At 38.2% G+C, this 24,761-nt stretch overlaps 1 protein-coding gene across 4 annotated transcripts in view; it reads right to left on the bottom strand.

Moving 5' to 3' along the window:
• Positions 1-24,761, bottom strand: part of NTNG1 (netrin G1) — a 148,043-nt gene that overhangs the window by 41,105 nt on the left and 82,177 nt on the right. For all 4 annotated transcript variants that reach the window (XM_030953903.1, XM_030953900.1, XM_030953902.1 and 1 more), the window contains exons 4-5: positions 16,539-16,711; positions 6,737-6,763 (exon numbers count right to left, since the gene is read on the bottom strand). In XM_030953903.1, the coding sequence (XP_030809763.1) occupies positions 6,737-6,763; positions 16,539-16,711 (200 nt within the window). The remainder of the gene's footprint in view (positions 1-6,736; positions 6,764-16,538; positions 16,712-24,761) is intronic.

Raw genomic sequence — 24,761 nt, 5'->3', positions numbered from 1 at the left:
CTGTAGGCATCTTTAAGAGTGGAGGTATGCAAGCTGTGTGACTGAGAAAAAATCAGATATGACATTTTAAATTTACATTGGATATTTTTGCATTTTTAGTTACTATTGTTCCAAAGCCAATTACATGTAGAAAGTAACTACTGAAAAAAAAAATTAATTTTCATGAAGTAAGGAAAAACTTACTGCGTTATATTTATTAGATGTATGATAATTTCCTTTTTCTCCTCCCAATCTTTTTTTTTTTTATTTCCTCCCTAACATACTGTATCAGAACTACTTCCAATATTAAATGAAGAAAATCTGCCTGGAATATTCACTGGAAGTACAGTCTGCACCATGGTCTCTATCATGGTTTCAAATGGGGGAAATAAAGGAAATGAATGGGGAGTTTCAGCCTAATTCCAACCCAACAGCTGCACATGAAAAAAACCTGTCACGATCTTGGCAGAAATTAATGGGCATTTTGTTGGTTTCTCACTCCAACCAAGTACTGAGCTGGCAGTAAAATGAAAGTGTATTCCCAGAGAGGGGCTGTCCCTGCTCAGGGATGAGGGCAGAGGTGATGGAGCACAGAATTCTCTGCTGCTGCCCGGGCACTCTGCAGCCAACAGTGCCTGATCCCCTCCTCAAGTGATCCTGCAGGCCCAGCCCACAGACAGTGCAGCTGCTGGAAATTACTACTCATAAATCTCTAAGTCTTAAATAATGCTCACTAGTGGCAGACAGGGAGCACTTGTGTTTGCAACTATCATTATTAATTTAATTTTTAATAACAATAAGGAACCCCAGTGAGATACGCTGATTAAGATGTTTTCTAACTTTCTTTCCATTAAAAAAAAATTAGAAATGTATCAGTATAAACTTAATGATTCAGTACAACTTCATGTCTTCAGCCACAGAAAGCTGGCCTTGCTGCTGCCTATTTTAAACCATGAGTAGGCAGCAGTAAATATCTGTTCTCAATTATAGATGCCTGCTGAGGACAGTGGACTTATTGCAGTTGTTTTAGGTACTAATATTGAACAAAAAAATTAGGATTTTTAAGAAATAACGCTCACTGAAATCACTGGCAGATTTAGTAGCTGCTGGAGTAATCAAGTGTGTTTATATGAGATTGTATTCCATCACTTCTTGCAATCATCATATCATTGTTACAGCATTTCTGCCTCCTTTGGTCTTTTGGAAGCTATGATAATCTACCTCACGTAACATTTGCCTTTTAGCACTTTCATTAAACTGCAAAACCTAAATCACTGAAAGAGAGAAATGCTGATTTTTTTAAATCAACCCTTTATTTTATTAAGTTAAAAAAAAATACTTGGCCAATATTAGGCAATCTTTTTGGAGCAATGTAGGAAGTTTCATACCTGTTCCTTTGAAGAAAGGAGAATTCTGCATAAATGTGAAGATGTGGTTGTTTTATGGTAGCTCCTCAGCCATAACAGCTTTTATAACTGTTGGAAGAATTTAAATGCAATTAGTCCTTTATGTGTCCACTTGTAGAGTAAAAAAGAAAGTGATCTTTTCAGAGGCTTAAAAATAATAGAAGGATCCATCTCTGGAAACCTTCAGATATCAGAAAAAATATACCACTGATTTGAACAAATTTTGGCTGATTCTCAAAATAGTGAGGGCTGAGGGAATTCTTCAATTTTAAGTATTTCCATTAAAATGTTTATAGAAGTGCACAATGAATTCCAGTATTTTTGGAATGAAACATTTAGGTACCTTGTCATGAAGAAAATAATTACTTTGTTGATATTTTGCAGGGGTTGTGTTGTTATTTTTTTATTTGGACTGGTTCTGCTTTTTCCTATAAAAATGTTAAAATTGTCTGATCACCTGGAATTACTGTATAGTAATTCACAACTTATGAACAGTAAATCAAGATTTGTTTTTTAAATCATGATGTTGATTTGGAAACCTCATTCTTTGCTTTAGTCAGTTAAATAAACTGATTACATGTCTTAAGGAACAGAAAGAAAAAGATGAGAGGGTAACATAGAAATGCATTTTTTTCCTGATAATTTCTCCCCAAGTTTTATAGATAATTAGATTTTAAAATATCTTTTTGGGTCATCTCTGCTCTCTATAAACTTCCCTGAGTAACTGAGCTCAACTTGCATATTGCAAGTGCCATGTGTTTTGCATGGGTACCATGGTATATATTGGAATCTTGCCATCTTATTTTCTAGAGTATCCTATCACTGGATTATTTGTTAATGGTTAAAAGAAAGATAACTATGAACTGAGTAGTTCTCTATATATTGCAGCAAATCAAAAAGCATTGAAAACACTGTGTGACTGATAGACTGATTTAAACTAACTCAAGATGATGGTGGAAAACTGGAAAGAGGAATGAGGAACAACTCTAAACTGTCAGTGGCTGTGTCTGAGACTGCTGAGCATAGCTCTTCTTATCTGTTAAAATTGGTGGATCTGGCAAAACCAAAACTGAAACAAAGGCTCCCCCAAATCCCACCCCAAGGACCTGGCAGTGTTCCCTGGGGCAGCACTGGTGGCTTCTGATCCTGCCCTTGAAATAACTTGATTTATTTATATTTTCATCACAGCAATTTTAGCAAAGAGGCAGTTTCTGCTCCGTGCTGGGCTCAGTTCTGCTTCCTCACCTTCAGGGGTCACACCCTAGCTATAGAGCAGGAACTGGCTTTGTTGGGACTCCTACCAGGTACCACTATCTGTAATGGAATTATTTGGAATGTAAATTTCTCTCAGATCCAGTATTCAAATGAGCACATCATACCACAAAGGCCATTTGTATTTTCTTTCAGCTCAGTAATGTTTTAGTATAGTGTAAAATCAAATTTTTAAAGCAAAAGATTTCAAGAGCTTCAAAGCATTAAAGGAGGGAAAACAAATACTGGCTTGATATTATAATCAGTTATCCAGATAAGGTGACTGCCTTAGACTGGAAGCCTGATTAACAATATTATTTATTAGAAGGTCAGATTTTGATAAAATTAAATTGAAATGAGAATATTTTGCTTGTATATCCAAAATAATAGATACAGCCTGAAGACAGTATCTGAATGTTTTAAGGAGATGAAAATCTTAATGGTCCCTCAACAGTACAGCTTTCTGTAAAACTTGACCTCCAATAATGACAGAAAAGTAATGTACAACCTAGTTATGCATGTTTATGCCCTGCTGACATGTGTTGGGTAGAGACTCTAGTCTACAGCTTGGCATGGTAATGGCTTTGCTCACACAACTGAAGCTTTAATAAGAGAACTTCTTGGTTACTGCAAAAGGGCAAAATCAGGTCCAAAATACTTTGTGTTGTTATTAAAAAAGGAAAAAAAATCCACTAGTATTTGCTCTTGCCACCTTTTAAGACATATATTTACCACATTAGAATTTCATTACAAATGTGAAAAACAAATAAAGCTACACTCATCCAGACACTATTTTAGCTCCAGAAAAATACCTATGAGATTTTTCAAGGTTAAGAAAACAATAAAATAAGAAAGTGCCCATTCAGTCTTTTTTTTTTTTTTTACTACTTCATCTTGCATGCATTATCATTTAAAAAAGTTGTCTTAATTTAAAATTGACTGTAAGGAAGAACAAAAACACAAAGAACAAAGCAGAAAATAGTGTTTGGTTATTGTGATTGCATCTTGCACTTGGGTGCATGGTCTGTCTCTAAACTCTGACTCATCTGCCAGCAGCAGGCTTTAAGGTGATAATCGCCCACACAGAGCTATTTGCACATCATGTCTATCTTATCCTCTATCTAATTTTACCCTCTATAACAAACTGTTTAGCATAATTAGTGGAGTTATGCTTTGTAAAAAAAAAAAAAAGAAGCAATAGTTTAGAAGACTCAACTTTTTGAAGGCATACATGTACAGATTAGTAATGCTGGTATTTGGTCACAATAATGAACATTTTGATACACTGGTCTATGTAAAATTGTACAATCATTATTTTAGCAAGTAAAATAATGGAGTTTTCAGAATATTTACATACTGTATATAAGCATTGATTAAAATTATGAAATGGTTTTGGGACTCATTAATTGCTAACAATTTCTCCACTATTTTTTCAGACATGGCTGAAAAATGCTGAGCGAGCCAGCACTGCAATCAAGAATGCTGGAAATGATCAGAGAACCTATTATTCAACTGATAGACAACGGCAGGTACAAATGACCTTAATGGGAAAGCTCTGGGGTTTTTTTGGTTTGCTTTGTTTTCTTCTAGATGATCAGAAAGGATGTTTACTAATGACCACTGTTTTTTTTTGTGTTCAAATTTTAGTGCTAAGCTGCTTTAATACAAAATCCTTTGAGGTAAAAAAAAAAGGAAAATAGAGAATAATACATATATGTGCACACAGGGGAATATATTTTATTCTTTGCTGGCTTTCATTGCAGTCTCAAGAAAGTGTTAAATGAGCATTGCTTGAGGTGGCATCTTCTTTGCATGCTGGAAATGTAGTGTTTCTAACCCCCCTGTCCCAACCCCATCCTCTTTATAAACTAGAAAAAACTGGGAGCACACAAAAGCCAATACCCCCCTGTAGGTGTTCGCTGCCAGGCAAAATGAAACCCAAACTGTATCTCCTGAGAGTAACTTCCTGCCCCCAGATGGGGAAAAACTCTGCTGATATGAAAACAAATACTGTGTTAGCATAGACAAAACAAAAATCATGCAGAATCCATTAAAGCAGCCACGACTAATTAATCTTGTTTGGTTTTGTGTGTTAAGTGGACTTCTGTTAAATTCTATTTGAGAACAGGATAAATTTATGGATTCTATCCTTGTTTAACAAAAATTCTGCTATTCCTATGTTATAGGAGAGGTGTTCAGAACATTAAGCAAGTAGACTTATTTCTCCCCTGAGCTATTTAAGAAAAATCACATGGAAAAAGCAAGCACAGTATTAGTATTTACTTGTGCTCATGAAGACATGCTCATACTTCACCCTTTTCAGGTAGGAAAGAAATGTGTTCAATTCTACCACGTATTATCCCAAGACATTAACAGCAGACTAAAGATAAAACACAGATTTGTAGAAACTCTTGTATTTCCTATAGAATGTTAAACAGAATTTTCTCTGTCTGTAATAAGTAAACTGTACTTATCATCCCAGTGTAAAATACAAAGAGGTCAACAATGCATCCTTTCAGCTCACCATAGTTCAAAAGGTATTTGAGTTTCCCTATTAAGTTTTCAAAGGCCAACATCTGCTGATGCTCAGAAATGGTAGATGTGGTGACGAAGGCTGTATGGAGGGTGAAGTGAAAACACAACCATATAGACCATGCAACACAGTAGTACTAAGAAACTATAGCACAATCAAACTCCAAAGAGCTATTTCCCATTCATCCCATTTCTGTTACTAATGGCAGGAATATTTCTGAGAATGGTGACATAAACTTATTCTCTTTCACTTAGTTAATTTTTTTTGGTAATGTATATATGTATAAACACAAAGTTTTGAAAACAGCACATCACTATGAATCTGCAAGCGTGCAAATACCAGAGGAGACACTAGAGCAGGCAAATGACATTATTAAGATTGAAGGCTTTCATTTGCACATTATTGTCATTGATGCTGTTTTTCTATTTAAAGCAGAAAACAGATGCTGTGGCATTCAGCTGGTAACGCTGCTTGTACTTGCAAGGGAGATAGTTTTGATGGCATTTAACTTGCCTGTCTAAGCTTAACAAATCAGTGCTATTCATCAGCTTAAGTAAACTGAATTGATTAAAAATTGATAGTCCTGACCCTGCATCATAAGAAGTGAGACAGTTTTACCCAAATTGTTAAAAACTTTTCACTTGGATACCAGATATGGCAAATTGCATTTAACAACTGTGGTATTTTATAACTGTGACTGTCCTGTATTATGTTAGTTGCGTCCAAAGTATTTACAAAGCTGAGGCTGTGGGGAATATTCTTTCCTTGAGCCACAGCAGGATCCCATTTCTCCCTCCCTGCTTTATTGGCAATTAACTAACGTGCCATGACTGTGCGCACTCCTCAGCTGTGGAGCTCAGCCGAGGCTCACAGCTCAGCTGCTGTGCACTTGGTCTCTCCATGTGTTTTGTTTAAGTAATCATCTGTTTCATTGATATAGTAGTTCTTTATGTAATGGTGTCATGGTTTTGTTACAGTTTGAGTTGTATTTTGGTACTTTGATTACATACAGGAAAGCATTTTTCTGTGAAGGAACACAATTCTATTTATTTTGTGGAGTAAAGCTGAGTTCAAAGCCTGCTAGAGTTAATGCAGATTCCAGCAGATATGCTGCATTTGCTAATCTACTTCATAGAAATGAAAGCTATTCCATTTATAAACTTTTCCATTTGCTCTTTGAATTTACGCCCACATATACATACATGAAAATTATTGGTCCTATACTTCTGGTATTAGCAAACACTTTTCTTCAAAATGCTCAGCAAATATTTTCTCTGCAACAGTGTCTTAATTCTTTGTGTCACACTAGTTTTATAGGACTTGGTGCTCATCTGCTGATAAGAATCGATCAGAAAATCTGGGGCTGAATGCAGATGTAAGGAGTGACATTGTCTCTGACCACGTAATAACAGTTCCATGTTAATGCCAGAGAGGAAGGCCAATAAACAGCCCCTGCACCACAGGGCATGCTGTCAGAGAAACATCATCTACACCAGAAAAGGATGTTGGGAAATCAGATCCATGAAGCTGAATGACAATGCAAAACAATACTGGTTTTATTACTTACTACCAATACTGGAAATACTGGGTATACCTGCAGAGAAAGAAAACACAAAGAAGTGTAGTTAGCTGTTTGCTGTAGCTGGGTGAGCTATTATACCTAAGATTCTGAAAGCATCTTCAGAATACTTTATCAACACATAGTTAAACTCAAGCATCTGTTATTACGTGCCCAGTCCTTTATAAATGCAGAGTCTTTTAGAGTTTTCAGTATGGGGCTGCAGGGACCACTAAAATGCATTGACAGATGGGATCTATACCAGCTCTCTGAACTTCATGAATTTGTTCAGAACAGTTTTGTATTTCAACTAACCAGCCATTAGGTTTAATGCTCTAGATAAAAATATCAGTCATGCATGTATTATGCAGATCCAGGAGAGTAATTTAACCAAGGGATAGATGCATTGCTAACAGCTTTGGCCAGCTGCTTAAATCAGTTAGTACCTTCTGTTGCATTAATTGTATAGAACTATTTTCCCTCTTTTACCTGACAGTTATCTAAATTAAGCTATTTAAAAGAAATGTAATTGAGTGAAACAATCTAATGCAGTAGGTTGGCCACATTGATTAAGCCTCTCACTGATTTATTTTTTTTCCTGTGTTCATTTCAATTCCTAAACCAAATTAATGCAAGGAAACCATTCCAGAGACAGGTGAAATTCACCATAAGAGGTGGGGCTGTTAAGGAGTAAAACTCCTTCACTGGATAAGCAGTGTGGGATCTCATGCTGTATAATGCAATCTCAAGAACTAGCTTCTTGTCAGCTCTGCCCTGAAAGCTAGGCTTTGTGTGTAGCACAAAACTATGGATATGAAATCTTTCCTGAAATGCCATTTTCTTAAGATTAAATGCCATTGTTAATGGCACTGTGGTTCCTCACTTGGGTTAGTCAGAAACTGCAGATCAGTATTGAAATCCTGGATATTTACATCCTCTTCCTTAAATACAGTTTGCCTTTTTAAAGTTTTATTGACTTTTGTGGCATGCATTTTGTTGCAGAAATCTGTCTATTTCTCCATTAAACATCTGCTACGCTTCTTTCAACATCTATCTTAAAGTTCTGCCTTACTCAGAGATGGCATGGACCTCACTCTGCAATTAAGTGAAGGAATGTATTGAGAATAAATGACATTCAATGTAAGCAAGGTTGCAGAGTCAAGCTGGGAAAAATGCTCCCTTGTGGCATGGCTAAGACAATGCTGAAGTAAGAGAATTTGCAGAATGGGGACCAAAGCCAGACTTTTTATGTTTCACCACATCAATCCTGGGACACATATCAGAATTGCAGCTCCTGGGTTTCATAGCCTATGGAAGCCATGGCCTGACAGAGCACCATGGACAGCACCTGCTGCTCACCCGGCCCCACACTCAGACGCTGTTTGCAAACTTAATTATTTCTACTTCTGCTGAGATTAACGTGTATTTTCCACAATTTTAGCATCATGAGGTATCCAAAGCTAAATGCAAACATCATCATAATAGAACAATGTGGTCATATTTCTAATAGTAACAAAAAGTGGTTTTTTTTGGTTACGATAATTAAAGAGAACGTCTATCCCCTTATTTTAAATGTCAAAAAGACAATAAATTTTCAAATATTTTTCCCTGAAGTTTCAACAGCAACTTGTTTAAATTTTTGCAAGTCATTGTAGCTGGTTTAAATTAGCAGGATTAGCTTTCCTTTATACACTCATGGATCCTACACAAATATTAGATAAAAGACAAAAACTGTGTTCTCACACTCACACTTGCGCTGTGAAATGGTATTTGTATTTCCTCTGGGTATACTCCCCCGCCTCAAACCTCTCTGTCTCCTACACACACATACAAATATCCTTTCCTTTCTCTCCTGAACAGATTGTAGCAAAGGAAGAGGTTTTCCTGCAAGTCTGCTTGCTTCATATTACCGTACTTCAAAATTTTCAATGAATTTATAGTGATAAATTCTTCCTGGGCAGAAAATAATGAACACAAGATGCCTGCTAGCCTGAGAGCTCTGTATTAACCTTGCAAAGATATCTTCAGGTTCTGTTTCAAAAGCTGTTTTGCTATTTCTGTACAGAGTTTCTTAGCTGGTGTGGTGTGGTGTAACCAGACTGGTTTTTGTACTACCAGGTATCCCTGTGTGAGGTGACTGGCCTTGATAGTGCAGTACTTTATGCCCTTCTTACTAAAGAGAGTGAGAATGTCACTTCTGAGTTTGTCTGGAAAGGAGCTGGTTATGTAGGGCCACGAAGCAGGATCTATTAACACCCTATGAAAACTGCACATATGATGGGGAAATTATTCTTAGAAGGAGTGTTTGTGTGAGATCTGGAGTTACATATTGAGGCTAGCTCTTGAATTCAGCTGAGCTGGATTTGCTGCAAGTCCTTAGGTAATCAGGCACAGGAGGTGTGATTCTGCTCTCCCTCTCTGTTGGTGTGGAGGCAGGCAAGGGCTCGAGCGCAGGACTCTGCCTGTGCCACCACTGCTGGGGACAACAACAGACTGTGGGGTCATCCCCCCACTGTGGGGGACACCCACAGGCTGCGGGGTCATCCCTGCACTGCTGGGGACAACAACAGACTGTGGGGTTATCCCCCCACTGTGGGGGACACCCACAGGCTGCGGGGTCATCCCTGCACTGCTGGGGACAACAACAGACTGTGGGGTGATCCCACCACTGCTGGCCCTTGAACCTGGTCTGTTGCATTGTGTGGATCGTTTCCAGTCAGCCTTGTACTGAAATCTGTGGATACTCTGCAGCAGTGAAGTGATGGGGACAGGTTAGAGAGATGAAGGATCAGGCCTCCTTTGATGGACAATTCTATTGAACAAGGTACAAAAAGGGATTCAATTTACATCTATTCAGTTGTTAAACCAAAGCAATGTTCAGCCTAAATTATCTTCCAGTTGAAATCACGGGGATGGTTATTAATGGTAATAGATTTATAGTGAGGGGACATCAAGTAAAGCATGCAAAATAAGTTCAGAGGTTGGTACTGCCCCTGAAATTGCAAATATTGCAGGAGAAAGTCACTAATACTATTTATTAGTTTTGACTTGACTTGAGGGCAGTGGTTTGGTATATTACATGTTCACTGTAAGTGCATCTAAATATATATACATTACTTGAGAGGAAAAAAATGTGGTGTTTTCCTTTCATATGATCTTCTGCATCTGCCCTGTAATTTTCTCATTTCCCCTACTTCCAGAAATGGGTTGTTTTAGCTCTTAGCTACCATGGAGCTGGCTATTGAGATGAAGAAAAAAGCAAATCAGATGCTAGTGAAGAAAGCAAGTTTTTGATTCTGTCTCTAGTTTGTGTCAGTGTGAAATCCTTAACACAAAGAAATGGATCAAGCTTTCGGTGAGAAGGACCACACTGCTGCTTCCAGTGTCAGAGCAGGTCATATTCTGCAGACCCTCTTAGCACCTCCATTGTCAGTGCCCGCATGTGCTTCTGGCAGGACTCTTAAACAGGAACAAAATATAGAGCTTTTCACAGCAGAGTCAGAGCAGGGATGTTAATGCCTCATCCGATCGTTTGCTAGAATATCTGCCCTGCAGCATGACAGCACTCCCTGCAGTGAGTCTTTCTTTCCTTTGCAGCTCTTCCATTGAGGAATGATTGCAATATCAGATGCTCAGCATCAATTTCAGAACTTCTGAATTCTCTAGCAATTTAAAGCCCTGAGAAGCTCGATGATACTGGTGTCTTGTAATCCCTCAAAGGGAGTGATCATTATGATCATAGGAGTAAACCTTCCATGGATTGTTAAACCTGTAGTCAGAAAAAGGATTACACACAGTGAAAGAAAATTCTTTGGAAATTTCATCTGTTTCATCGCAAGAGCCCCAGAACTCCTGCTACTGTTAATTTTGCAGTTGTTCCTCTGTATAGATTGAATTCATAGCAAAGGAACTGCTTTGATGAAGTTTGTTATCCCTCACCTCTGCTTTCCCAAGTGGTATCACCAGAAATAAATGGGACAGAGGAAATAGCTATTGTTTTATTGGGTAGCATCTTTTAAAATTTGCACTTCTTCATGTTATGTTTTAGTGAGTCCAAACCAGTATTGAAAACTCTGCCTAGGAAACACCCAGTGAGATCAAAAGATTTTCTTTTTCAAGTAATCATAATTCATTGATAGAATATTAGAAACTTTGAAAAGCCTAAAACTCAGACTTTTTTTAGCACTTTGAATATCTTAAAACAAACACTTTGCCTTCCCATGCTGCTGCTGCTTAAGGCCCAGAAGCCTCTTTCATTTCACTTTTTCACTGTACACGGCAAAGACAGACTTGTTTGAAACCAGTGACGTACAGAAACAATTCATTTCCCAGCAACAGATGTCACCACAGCCAGCACAAACAACCAGCTCAGCAGGGTCATGCAAGAGGGTAGAGTGCTGAAGGATAATTTTTCAAGCCCTATTTCAAAAAAAATACAGCATGTTATTTATAATGCATTGTTTTTAGGTATGTACCTGCAATGTTTTGCTGGCTATTGCACTGGATACCCAGTTGAAGGAAAATGAGTTTATCAGTTGCAGATTTTGCAGTTTTTCCTGATACTCCTGTTTACCTGAATGTTCTTGATATACTGCAGTTTTGTCCTCACACTAGGTTTCCCAGACTTCTGTGTGACATGTTCCTGTGGCTTTATACCTTCTGTAAGCTTCATGGACTAATATTAGTATGTAATATAAACATAAAAGAGGAGCAATATGAAGCTTTGCTGTTTTGTAACTTATTGATATCTTCCTTTTTCTCTTTGAAACACATTGTCAAAAGCATCAAGGAGCAATATTTTATAACTTGAAGATAAGTGTCCCATTCCTTCAAATCAAGACACAAAGAAAGCACTGGAAAACTTCCGGGTACTTGGGAGAATGGGCCCTTAGAAAATGGGACACTGTCTAGTTTATGAGTCTGCTTTGACTGGAAAGCAGGATGTGTGATCCTTTCAGTTAGAGGGATCCTTGTTACCTGGATTCCTGCCTAGAAAGTGCAACTTCTTGGACAACTTCATTTATGCTGGTCCTTCAAGAGGCCTTTGTGTCAGCAAGTATTTATGGGGAAAACTGAACATCAGGGAGGGTAATACCAATGCACTTCTGGAGGTGCCATAAGTTTTGGTAGAAACTGTTTCTGTGGCAGCTATGCTGCACGGATGCTTCTTATGTCTTTTGCCTTTCAGGGAGGTTTAAGGCTGTACTGCTGAGACAGAGGCTGTACCATGGCAGGGGAACCCACTGCAGGAGAAATTTGGTAAACTGAGATTGTCTGCCTGACTCTTGAGTGAAAAGAACCACCAATGTTTCCCATGTCCTGGTTAATCCTTTGTTTCATGTTGAACAATGAATTAGGAAAGTCATGTAACAGCTGGGAGGGAGTTCTGCTGAGTGTGGGGCACTTTTGATACAGGTTATTGGTGGTGAAGGGACTGACACAAAGCAAGTAGGCTTTGATGCAGGGCAGCTCAGTGCACTCTGAGACAGCTCTGTCTGATGGAGCAAAGAACCTAAGTGCCAAAGATGATCTAAACAATGAGAGGAAGAAAAGGGCTTGTGCTGTCAGACACATACAACTGCTGAGGAGAAAAGCTATCCTGTAATACCAAGTAGAGAGAAATTCAATAAGTTCACTTTGTGTGTCAAAACATATTGCAGAAAAAACTATCTATAGAATGTGGCATCACAAGGGAATGAATGTAATCACAAAATAGTCAATAAAATAGAGTGGAAATATAAAATAAATGCTGTGTGGAGACAAATGGAGAAATATTGTTAGTGCCAGTAAACAACACAGTACTTGCTGTCTTTCACAGGTAAAGCATGGAAAAATGTTTTGCATTCTCCTGAAAAACTTAAAATGGTGAAGAAATAAATGGATAAAGAAAACAGCTTTGTGTCAAGGTTTCTGCTATGACTACAGAATAATTTGGATGGTCTTCTGTTTCAGGAGCTGTAGCTTGAAAAGGTATGATAAAGTCTTACTGGCCACAAAAAGTGGCAGAAACAGAGCAATGGAAATAAAAGAAGTTCCAGCTGGGAAAGATTTGGAAATAGTCATTAAGCTTCTTGTTCAATCTGAAAAAACTTCTAAAATTCAGAGAATCTCAAGAAAGAGTATATTTTTATTTTGTGGAAAGAAGAAAAAACAATTCAGAGTGTTTCATTTATACAGCTATTTTTAACTGTATCTTATTTAAGCATATTCATGTAAACTTCAAATATATTTAAATTTTTAAATAATTTGGTCTTAGATGAAAAAGATGGTCTTTGAAAATTAGAGGAAGGAGAATTATCAAAGGAACACCATATTACTGGATTATACAAAGTGCCTCCAGAGAACTGAAGTAATGTATGAAGAGAAGTTATTTCTATCAACATGTTCTAGGAACTATTTCAGAATCCACACCTGACTAGGGAGAGTACAACACCAGGGCTGCATTGCTGACCACACAATGGAGATGGTGACATAAAGGCAACAAGTTTTGTGAAATTGCACAGACTGTGCAGACAATTTTACACAGTAATGTAAAACTTCATATGCTCCAACACATACAGGCTTAAATCAGGAAGTGGCAAAAGAAATGAAGATTTACATAACATAAACGATTGCTGGTTGTACCAAAGAATCAGACAACCCACAAGAAGAGAAGCTGATTTAGTTCTGAAGCAGTGCATAGGACACAATTCAAGAAGTAGTTATCAGAGAACCACTTCTGGACTGAAACTCAACATGCTTGTTGAGAAGGAAAAGGATAAAAAAAATCCACTGCAGTAATATTTAACTTTGAGAGAGCGAGGAAACGAAAATGAAGACGTTAGATAAAAGAAAAGTGAAAAGAACATCTAAAAAGATATGCATGCAAACAGCATGGAAGCAGCTGGAGACAAGTGTATGAGAGGCTCAGAATAATCATATATAACTAATTTCTTTTTTTGTAACTTATAAATATTATCTCTCTTATAAGCAAAGAAAAAAAAAATCCAAACCCCAATGCCAAATTGAAAACAACAGAATGTAGATGATTTTGGAAAGATACCCTTCAAAAGTGTAAGTCTTCTCAATGGAGAAAGATATGGGAAGAAAAGCATAAAATCTGCCAATTTAAATATAAACCACAGTATTTTGAGAATAAACTTCCTATGGACACAGAAGTTAGAAATTGTTTTTTGTTAAAACAATCCTACTAGAAGCAGGAGGCCCACAGAGCTAACTGGGAAGACAGGAAATTGAGGTATTATTAATACTATGATTAATTAATAATTAATTGAATATTGAATACTAAATTAATTGTTTTCAATGATGTTCACAACAAAGAAAGAGAGATTCTCACCTGCTGAGGAATTTTCTCAAAGTCTGTTAGCATCTGAAGTAAATGGTATTGAACAAGAATTGCTATGAGGAAATGTTGCCCCTAGAAGTATTTTACAGGAACTCAAATATGATGTGTCTGAACTAACTATTGTAACATATAACCTGTAATTTAAGTCAGCCTTGAGGCCAGAAGAAATGTTTTAACTGTGGCACAGTCTTAAAAAAGGACTCAAGGACTGATCCAGAGAATAACAAAATATAAAAGAGGCACATTTTTATGTTATAAAGGAGCCATGTTGTTGTCATGTCTAGAACATCATGTGTAATTTCAGCCTCACCAAATAAAAAAATGACATCACAGAACCAGAAGAGAGAGCACAGATGACCAGAGATGTGGCATGGTTTTATGATAAGATGAGAGAGATAGGATTTGTCATTTAAAAAAAGAGTGGAGGAGTGGATAAGGTCAAGTCTATGTAATGATAAATGGTGTAACAGAAATGATAAATGGTGTAACAGATGTAAACAGAGATGCATTATTCTTTCTTCCTTCCTTATCTAAGGAGGTACTGTGTCTCAACCGAAGAAAAACATTTAAGGCAAGCAAAATAAAATACCTTTCACTCATTGTCTCACTAAAATTTGAAATGTATTGCTGTAAGGTATCACTGAGGTCAAGTTTATGTCAGTTGGGTGTCTCTCTCTGTTCAGCAGCCAGCAACGCCAGCAGTCCAGCTCAGAAAGCCAGTTTATTTCATGGTAACTGAGAAGGTGAAGAACAAATCCTTCATGCTTCTTCCTGTTTGCCAGAAATTCCTGCTGCCAATGACTGCTGAAGTGTGGATTTGAGGGTAAGTGGAGTATTTGTCAGCTCAAACAAGGTTATGTTTTCATGATGCTATCATCATCACCATCATCATCATCATCAACCCTAGAAATGGCTACCTATTATTTACAAAATGTTTTGATTTTTGATGAAACTGTATATTTGCTGAAATTCGCTGAAGTTGTTTTAACATAAAGTTGAATAAGCTTCAGACACACTTTCTGTAGGTGCTAATTCCACTGTTCTGTCTGGTGTGTGTTCAGCTGACTGGGAATGAGGTAAAACTCACAGCAAGCTGAATTTAGCTAAAATCTACCTGGTAAATCTCACCATATTTCCCAAACATAGCTTTAAAATATTAATTCTATGAGCCACACTCAGTTTTTATAACAGGCAAAAAAAGTGAATACTCTTACAAAATGTTTTTCCCTGCTGTTTGGAAGTTCATTTTTTTCTGCTCAGTAAGAATTTTATCATAATTTCATGCCCCCACACTTCATGGTTTGTTACTTGGTCTATTACTCTCACATTTTGCTTGATAAGGTCCTGCTTCCTATGATCTTCATTTCTGAGTTTTGATTCTTCACAGCTGCTGCTTTGAAGTCTTAGATAACATTCTGAGCATTGCACATTGCTCCTGGTTTTAAACTTTTCCTTCAGCTGCATACATAGCTCTGTTTCTCTCAAATAACTTTTTCATTAAATTGTTATATCTAATATTTTAAAATGAATGTTTTGCTTTTAATCAGGGCAAAACTGTGGACTTTTTTTAAAGGAAGCTAGTAACTTCTATCAAAAGGTATCCTCATTTTCTGTCCTTTCTTCAAAGGAATTTAAGTCTGTTGCTCAGTTCAGGGGGATTCTGAATCACGGTGTATTTCATATATGTGTGAAAGGGAGAACTGAGGGTCATAATTGTCTTTGTGCCCTTTCTTTCATCACCATGTTTTATTTTGGCCCAATCTTGTCCAGAACCAGGAAATAGAGCTGTCAGTAACTTCTTGCTTTGGATAATATGGAAGTGTGCTGGAACAGTACACCTGTGTGTTGTGGAGTGGCTGTTAGCTGGAAACAAGCAGATGTAAAGCCTCAGGTTGTACCCTCAATACTTGATCTACAAGGGTGCATCTGCATCTGGACTGCAGGTCAACATCAGGGAAATGTTTCCCAACCTTTAGATCTTTAGTTAGTAATATGAAAAATCTGGCCTGAGGTGGTTCCCCCTTTTTAAATGGAGAAAAAATGAGCAAGGATCTCACATGTTGAGCTGAGAGTGTCACCAATCTCAAGATAAAAAGGATGTATGAATGGAGAGCTGAGGCCACTGTGGCTGGAGCAGTGCTGCAGTTATTCCCACTGTTTTCTCTCATCTCTGTGTGTTTTTTATGTGAAGAGTCCTAATTTTTTCATTCCTTAGCCCTTTCTGTGCAGTGTCCAGGGATGTGTCTATGGATATAAACATGTGGTTCCCCTGGAAGTTATTTACCATACTGAGAGCACAGATGATGTATACTTACAATTAGCAGTTACAAATTGACACCTTGTCCAATTATACACACTGAGTCAGAAAGAAATGACAAACCTTTGCAAACATTAATCTTCCTTCAGAGTCATGATATGGGGCAGAATTGTAGTAATGAAATATCCTTATTATACAAAACTACTTACAGATATTAGCAGTGCCCTTAGGTATAGGCAGATAAGAACCAGGGCTCCACGGTCGGCCCTGATAATTCTTCTTGCATTTTCCACAGTCTGGGCCTGTTGTGTTATGCTCACATTCACAAAGTAGTCTTTTGTTTTCTTCTTTACAGCCAGTAGCATGAAGGTTGCACTTACACCTAATTTAAAAAGGCAAAAATAAAACAAAGTGGGATATTATTTAGAGGTGAGGTGAGTTTAAGCTCAAGTTTTAGAAAAGCATGTCCTATGGCAACAGCTCAATTTCTGTGCTGTCCCACTGGTATTGTTCTACCATGAAAGCATGACATCACAAAACATCCCTGCAAAGAGCAAGCTGCAGATCTTCAGCTCACACAGGTCTAAAGGCAGAAATGTCACTAAGATTCCAAGATGCTGAATCTTGTTTTCACTAATGCAGCACCACTGAGAACAAATAAATTATTCAGAATTTTTTTTTACAGATAGGTCTTGCAAAAATTCAAGAGTTACTATTTCCAGGAACAAAACAAGTCCTCTGCTTATGTCCTTACAGAATTTGGTCCAAATTACACCCTGGAAGCCTAAGAAAACAGGCTTCATTTAAATATCCTCTGCAATACCACATTTCAATAGAAGGAAAGCTCACGATAATGGTGTCTTGCCATTCTTGTTCAGCAAGTGCTGTCTTGTTCAGAAAGGAAATTTTTTCCTGCTTTAATTTAATATAGCTGTAGTAGCTGAAGGTCAGACAAATTATTTTGGTAGGCACATTTAGTTTTACTTGGGAAAGAAACCTAATCAAGCCTTGTGACAAAATCATTAGATAAACCAGATTCTGCATCTGGTCTTAAAACAATTGTATTTTCGTTAAATTCCCCTCTTTTCCTGAAACTAGGACACTTGCAGAATGGGAAGTTAGTTTCATAAACAAGAATTTTTACCTCTTTCTATCCCTTTTCAATGGATGTCAAAAACAGCTAAAATCTATTTCTGTTTGGGGCTGGAGAGAAAACCAGTATTTAATGACCTTTCCTGTTTGTTTTCCTAATGACCATACATCTAGTAATTTACAGGTTCTCATGTGGGCATTTGTCACCTGTTCCATACAGTGACCAATAATTACAGCAGAACAACACATGGAATGGCCAAGTGCAAATTAACAGCTGTCAAGCTGCCTTCCATTTGGAAGGAATATGACCTGAAGCAATTGGCCACATACATATATATCCCCAGGGTAAAACAAGCTTGCAGTTGTCATAAGTAGCTGCTGGAGAAAATCCACAAGAATATGTGATACAGTAGATGGTGGAGCATTCTCCTGTGTGCTAGAAATGAATGAAACTGCTGTTATTTGAGCAATGCTCATTCTAAAGAGAAACAGGTTCAACACTTTTAAAATTGAAATGACCAAAATGTATTCAATGTGCTGGACAAGAGAAAGGGAGTAATTTTTACACAATTTACAAAATATGCGTGCTTGAAGACTAAATCAATTGTGACTTTTCAGTGAGTTGCCATAGCAGAAGGAAAGATGCTTGTCTGGGCATCAGTGAATGACATGCATCTATTCACTAGACACTGAACCATCTGGTAAAGGGTACTGCTATTAAAAAAAGCCATGGGTTGTTTTACTGTCCACAGGAATATGAAAATGGAACACTCCAAACTGGAGAGATATACAGTAAGAACAAGACCAAAAAATAGAGGAGAAAAGTGGGAGAGACTGTCAAGTAACTAGAACAAATTAGAGAGAGGAAGGGACTGGATTTCTTTCAGGAGCAGATTTCTGTTTTATTGTAGGGACTCAGTGTCAGAGGCAGCAAACTGACCTAGGCAAGAGGAAGAAAGTGGTTGATTCTGAGGAAAAGCTGTAGTACCTAGGGCTCTGAAAGGGTGCTGCAGATTTGTACAGGAACTGAGATGGGGGAAGATAAAGGTATGTCCCTCTGCTAATTGGAGTAAATATTCACAGCTCTTTTAACAAGCACCTGAAAATTAAGAATAGTTGTGTCACAAAATCTTGTGCAAAATCTCTTTGCACTTCTTAGATGCTGTGCTTGTCAGATGTTCCTGAAGAGAGACTACCCTTCCTTAGTTTTGCTTGCATGGATAAAAGTCTTGGATGGACTCTGGTCTTCTCCATCCTCCTCTGCTTCTATCCAGACCCGTGCCCTGCCTCTTCAGATGTATATGCAAAATATGCATGTATTTATATGTATGGATATATACATGCATACACAAATAACTCCCATAGAGCCTCACCATTCCCTTTTACTGCCCACTTGCCCTAATCCCTCTGTGTCCCACCTCTTTACAGGCTGCCTCCTCCTTTCCTTGATTTTCCAGGCAAGAGAGCATGGGCAGCACAGCTCTGCTGCCTGTCCTGGTGCCTGTTTTTTGAACTCCTTAGGGCAAGACTGCTGCAGAGGAAGTGCTTCTCAGCCCAAGGTGCAGCACCCACACCAGGCAGCTGTTCTGGGGTCCTGCACAAGGCATCCTGTGTGACTGCAGCCACCAAGCCCCACCAGACAGAGACAGTGAGACATCCCGCAGGGCTGTGTTTGTACCAGGTACAGGCAGCTTTGCACAAAAGCAGCAAAATGCATTTTCTTCTAGAAGTAGCTGGCAACCTCCTGTCAAATTTTAAAACCCTATTAACTGAGATTTAAAACCTACAGCCCCCATATAGGCATTCAGACTAAACACACACAAAATAAAGTAGGGACATTTTAGGCACTTAGCTTCATAAGTGGAAGAATTGCTAAATAGCTTTTCTTGTCCTAAACCAGTAGAATAATCAAAGATTCATTCAATCAATGCCTTTATGCAAATCAACTTATTTATATGCTTTATATGTATTTTTGAAAGCTTTCCCAGCAGAATTACCCAGAATGCTGCATCCCGTCTTAAAAGAAAATTCCAAGCAATAATAAAAAACTGAAACCCCCCAAACCAAACCCCAAAGCATTGCCCCCCCAGAAAAACAAACAAACAAACAAAAACAAAACTATGTGGAGAGAGGGGAGAGTAGTGTAGACTTCTAGGAGTATGATATAAAGAGAATAAGAGAAACAATAAGTTCAATCACTGAAAAAAAGGACTGATCTAAATCTTTCATAGGCAGAGGATAGCCCAAATCTAACATTAATAACTGAGCAAAAAAAGAGCCAACAATGGTGAATTTCCAAACGATCCTCAGAAATCTTCAAACTTAGCTGTGTACACTTTCTAACGAGAAGAAAATAATGAACAAATGTGGTCACTAAGTTTTACTACAAGTTTAGTTAAAATTAAGGTTAAAAGTACATTCATATTAAAAATGTAAAATTTGATTTAAGAGTTAGTTATACTAGGCATAAAAAGAAATGTTTAAACCCCCCCTAAACCCAAACCACAAAAGATAATGTGTAGTAAAAACTTGGCTGTCTTAGTGTATAGCCAACAGAAAAGTGGGGTTTGGCTTATGATTACTTTCATAGAAGTATGAAAAAATCTGTAGATTAATAGAATCTGAAGTCTTGTTAGTGTCAGCAACTACATATAAGGAGTAAAAGAGTGGAAGTGTATAAGGAGATGTTTGGGAGACTGAACCAGAGGCTCTGATTCTCCTCTTGCACCACTTTTTTTGTGGAAGCCACTTGACAGATCTTGAAGAGATTGACCATTATTTCCTCTGCAATTCAAGGACATAGCTGAACAGTGAATGTGTGCAAAATGCAGGCAGTGCTAAAACTGAAAGAGAACAAGAAGCATCTGTAGAAAGCAAACTGGAGGGTACCATGTCTGGGGAAACCCAAGCCAGTATCAAAATCTGTGGTGTATGTGGAGAGAGAAACAGGGAAATAATATTTCATATGCTTTTGGTTTTTTATGCAGGGTGAACTAGGAATTGGGCAATCTGTCCCAGGGACCTCATCAGAATGTACATATGCACAGTCTCAAGAGACTTCTGCAAAGAGAAATGTGTGTTGTGCTTGAGGGACAGACTTCTCTGGATGACTGAGAGAGGTAAATGAGCGTAGCAGGGCTGAGAGATGACTAGAGTACAATAAAAAGCTGCTTCTATTTGCAGAATAGCTAATAAGGAAAACAAATATTTAGGGTTACAGAAAGAGGGCTATTTTGGTAAAAGCAGCACCCAGATAGACCATGAGAGAACCATTCTTTTGATGAGATACACTGGATCGTCAGTGGTGTGGAAACAAAGCAGCACAGTCTGGACCTTAGGAATTCCAGCTGTCAATCAGCTGAGCATCACTGATCTGGGAGCTGACTTGGGCTCCCAGCAGATCACTCAAGATGTGCAATCAGCTTCCTATGGAGAATACCCAAATTCACCTCTTTCTTATGGAAGATTACCTTCCTTTTCTACTCCAGAGAGAAGGAAGGATTTTGTTATCTTATATGAATATCCATGGTGATAAATTATTACTGAAAATCCTAGGTACCATTTGTAATTTCATTAACCACTTGCTTTGAAGGCTGTTCCTAGCTGTCAATCTAAAATACTAACAAAAGGTTTAATTACATACAAATTACATTTAACACAACAATCCCATAGCCTGTGTAGATGCTTCCATTGGCAAAATGTGCTTGTTTGGGCTGCTTGTATAAGAATGGAGAAGGTCTGAAAACCTGAAAAACTGATTTAACCTCCAGTGTACTTAGTTCCATATGACAGTATTCCATGCCCATTTAGAAATCAAAAGAAGAAAGTCCAAGTCCTGTAGAGGGTATGATGTACACACACCCAGAAAGGCAATTACTGGGTAGCAATGGGTGGGTAGCAGCTGCTGGCACACTAAGTGGGTTTGCCTGCACAGAGAAGGGGATGACAGAGGGAGCTCTTAATCAGTACAGCAGGTTTGAAGGCACAGGTTAAGGTCTGGAAAACAGAAGAGGGTCTGTGCTGCAGCCTCTGCACTGTACTGGCTAACAGCTTAAGGGCAAAATCTCATGTAAGGACACAGCAAATGTTAAGGGCAAAGTGCAGTTCTGAGATACAGTACATGCTCACTGTAAATGGCACTGCTGAGGTCTAATGCTTGTATGACTTTACAGAGAATGACTGAAGTCCATGATTATAAATATCAACAACTCCATGGACAATTAGGTCACGTACGGAGAGACGTAGGCCTTGAAATGGCTTTCCACCTGAAGGGAAAAGCTGTCTGCCATTTATATCTGGTGACAGTTTTTGCAGACTTTTTTATTATTGCTCCTGGTGGGGCAGATCTGTCAGTGCTGAGCTTGTGGAAGTGAATGCCACAGCCCCACAAAACTTGTCTGCATTTGGAAACTTCCACCCTGATGTTTCTGCAGCACAGTGGATATCCATCTTCCCAGTTCAACCTGCTAAGCAGCCTGGTTATAGCACACGCAAGAACACATTTCCCTCAACGTGCAAATTCAATTTTGAATCACCGGAGATTGATATTGCTGTCCAATGCTATAAACCCTAATTGTGTGGGAGAACAAATTTGTTTTTCTGACCACTCATCTCTGACAGACTCATTATTTTGTCATAAAGCAATTGAAATTATATTTTTGGCAGTTACATAAGGCAGAGGAGCGCTGTGGCGTACTGACGGAGCAGTGCTGTTGTGGTGGGAGCCCTGGGTGTGCTGTGCTCCTCACAGACTCTATTTACATACAGGCAAGTGACATTAAAATGCTGTAAATATCACTAAGGTAATTGCTAATAGCGTGCTGACGCTCCCACAGGGGAGTGCCAACCAACAGACTGGGGGCACGTGAGGGGATCCTTGATGTTCAAGAGATCATTCACGAGAAAGAAAGACAAGAGGAGCTCTTTGATACATTTTTAACGACTAGCCATATGTTCCTCACTTAGATACATCTTTGAATCATTCTAGGTCATTGCCAAAGTTTAGAAAATTAACTTGAAACCAACTTGGAAGCCTTCTGCACAGACTTCCCTTCTGCACGCCACGAGTCGGCTCCCTGCTCCCAGGTAAGCAAAGCCTGAGCTTGCAGAGGAGTTGGTGTGTTTGCTCTTCACATTACTGCCCACACAATGAAAAATACCATCCCCACACAGTTTTAATTAGGCATTTTAAAACACTGTTGGCAATGTTAGGAGCCTTAGTCAGCTCCCCAGTGCTAGCAACTACTTCCAGCACCTTGTTACAGTTGTCCTAAAGGACTTGGCCGTGTTTATCATGACATCAAACGTGTTAAGGCTGTCATCTACATTATGCCTCTCAAGCTTACTAATGACTTTGAGGCAGCTTCCCCAGTGAGGTTTAGTTTTCTAATGTAATGTAGACAGAGGAAAATTCCACATAACAAATACATCTGAAGTGATACCTCAGCCAGGAAGGAGGATGAGATGTAAATTGAGAAAGCAAAAGTCAAAATATACCATGAAATCTTCGTCACTCAATCACTATTTTTCAGATTTATTTTTTTTTTTACTCCTTATGAGACAGAGTCATCATAACTTGAAAAACTATATGTTCAGGTAAGTTACAAAACTCTTGCACTGTTTGTGCAAGTGTACAAGGTAAACTTCATTAGTTAGGTATATCTGGTTATTCTCTAATTTTCTCTGACAAGTGAACACATTTTCACTGAGGCTCACCGTCTCAGAAACATTATGTTGGCTGAACAATATTATTCACTATATTTTAAGATTTTTCCATGTCATGTCAAAATCCCAAAGTATGCTGATCCTTACTGTAGTTTTCTAAGCTTAATAGATTTTGTGGGGATAAAAACAAGTATAAGGGATACTGTTGTGAAGAAATAAAATGACTGCTGGTCAATTGATTTCTGTGGGGATGCAGCAGACACACTTTCATCAAAATGGTAGTCTTGGCTACCAATGCTCACTGTAAGGACTGACCCATCTGAAGTTTTGAGCTAAAAGGGTCAAAACCACCTAAGGACAGTTGACACTCAAGAAAATGGCATGGCTTGCTGGCTCCAGTAGGTCTGCTGAACAGATGTTCTGGCTCACATGAAGCAAAAAAGTAACTTCTCTTTTCTATTAATATTTTTTTTAGTCATATGAGTATCTCAGTTCCACAGTGATGTATGGAATCTAAATGCAGAGAGGGCACTGCATCTTTTTCTGGCTGTTAGGAATAAGACCCCTGTGGTCTGGTGGTTAAATGTAGTCACTATAGTGAGAGTAATGAAATGTGAGTCCTTTTTTTCACTTGTTTATTTCTGGAAATGCATTTGGTCACCAGTTTTTTCCCTGTCCTTTTCCCTGAATTTATCTAATACATAATCATAATCTCTCACTGAAAAAAAAATTCCTTTGTGGAATAGGGCTACATCAATAATAAGGGATGAACAAATTCAATAATAACAAATATAACTTTCTATAGGTAGATACATTATTCTTTCATTTGCAAAGCAAGGACTAATGGTGGATCAGATTTTTAAGCTTCTTAAATCTCTAAGTAGCTTTGTGGTTAGAAAAGAAGTTTAACCTGTGCTCAGTAATCCTGCTGCACCTCAGTACCTTAGAATCCAGAGATTTACAGAAGCCTCTTCAACTTTATTCTTTACTGTTTCGTTTTCTCTGCTAAATTTGGGAGGAAATTGAATTAGATTCCCACAGGCAGTATGGAAAATTGGGGAAAATAGCTTCTTATTCTCCCTCAGCTGAATATAATGTATCTGGTGGGGAACAGCAAAGCCAAGGCACAGAGAGCATGTTTGCTTTGCTTTCTCAGCGGCCTACTTCCAAGCAGTTGGGAGAGCTTGAAATTAAAAAAGAAAACAAAGTCCAAAAGGGTAGCATAATTCCCTTTCCCTCAGTCCCAAGGCTCACAAAAAGCTAGCAGGGCATGGAATTGCCCACTGTTTGCACTAAGCCAACCCAACAATAAGAGTATGCAAGTGCTAAATTTAAACGTTAATAACATTTATTGTATTCATATGCTAGTAAGCATTTCTCTATACTGTCAGGTGAATGCTGGCAATACAAACAACTACAGCATCACTGCTGATCAATTTATATCTCAACCTGTATTTGATTAGGATTGATTATTGTCTGATAGATGCATATTATCTTCCTTTTGAAGCAAAATATCATTGAGGCAGGTCCTTCTGGCTTGGCTTCTCCTTTTCCCCTGCCTCTTTCAGAAGCTACCATACAAGCTACCATACCTGGCCCAATAAACTATAAATGTTTCTGAAATGCAGTAGGTTACCAAATGACAGCCTTCCAGACAAACAGAGGCAACTGAAAAT

Source organism: Camarhynchus parvulus, chromosome 8, assembly GCF_901933205.1.
Source record: "Camarhynchus parvulus chromosome 8, STF_HiC, whole genome shotgun sequence".
Classification (NCBI taxonomy): domain Eukaryota; kingdom Metazoa; phylum Chordata; class Aves; order Passeriformes; family Thraupidae; genus Camarhynchus; species Camarhynchus parvulus.
Note: the sequence above shows the minus strand (reverse complement) of the source record. Positions and strands in the feature narration are given on the sequence as shown.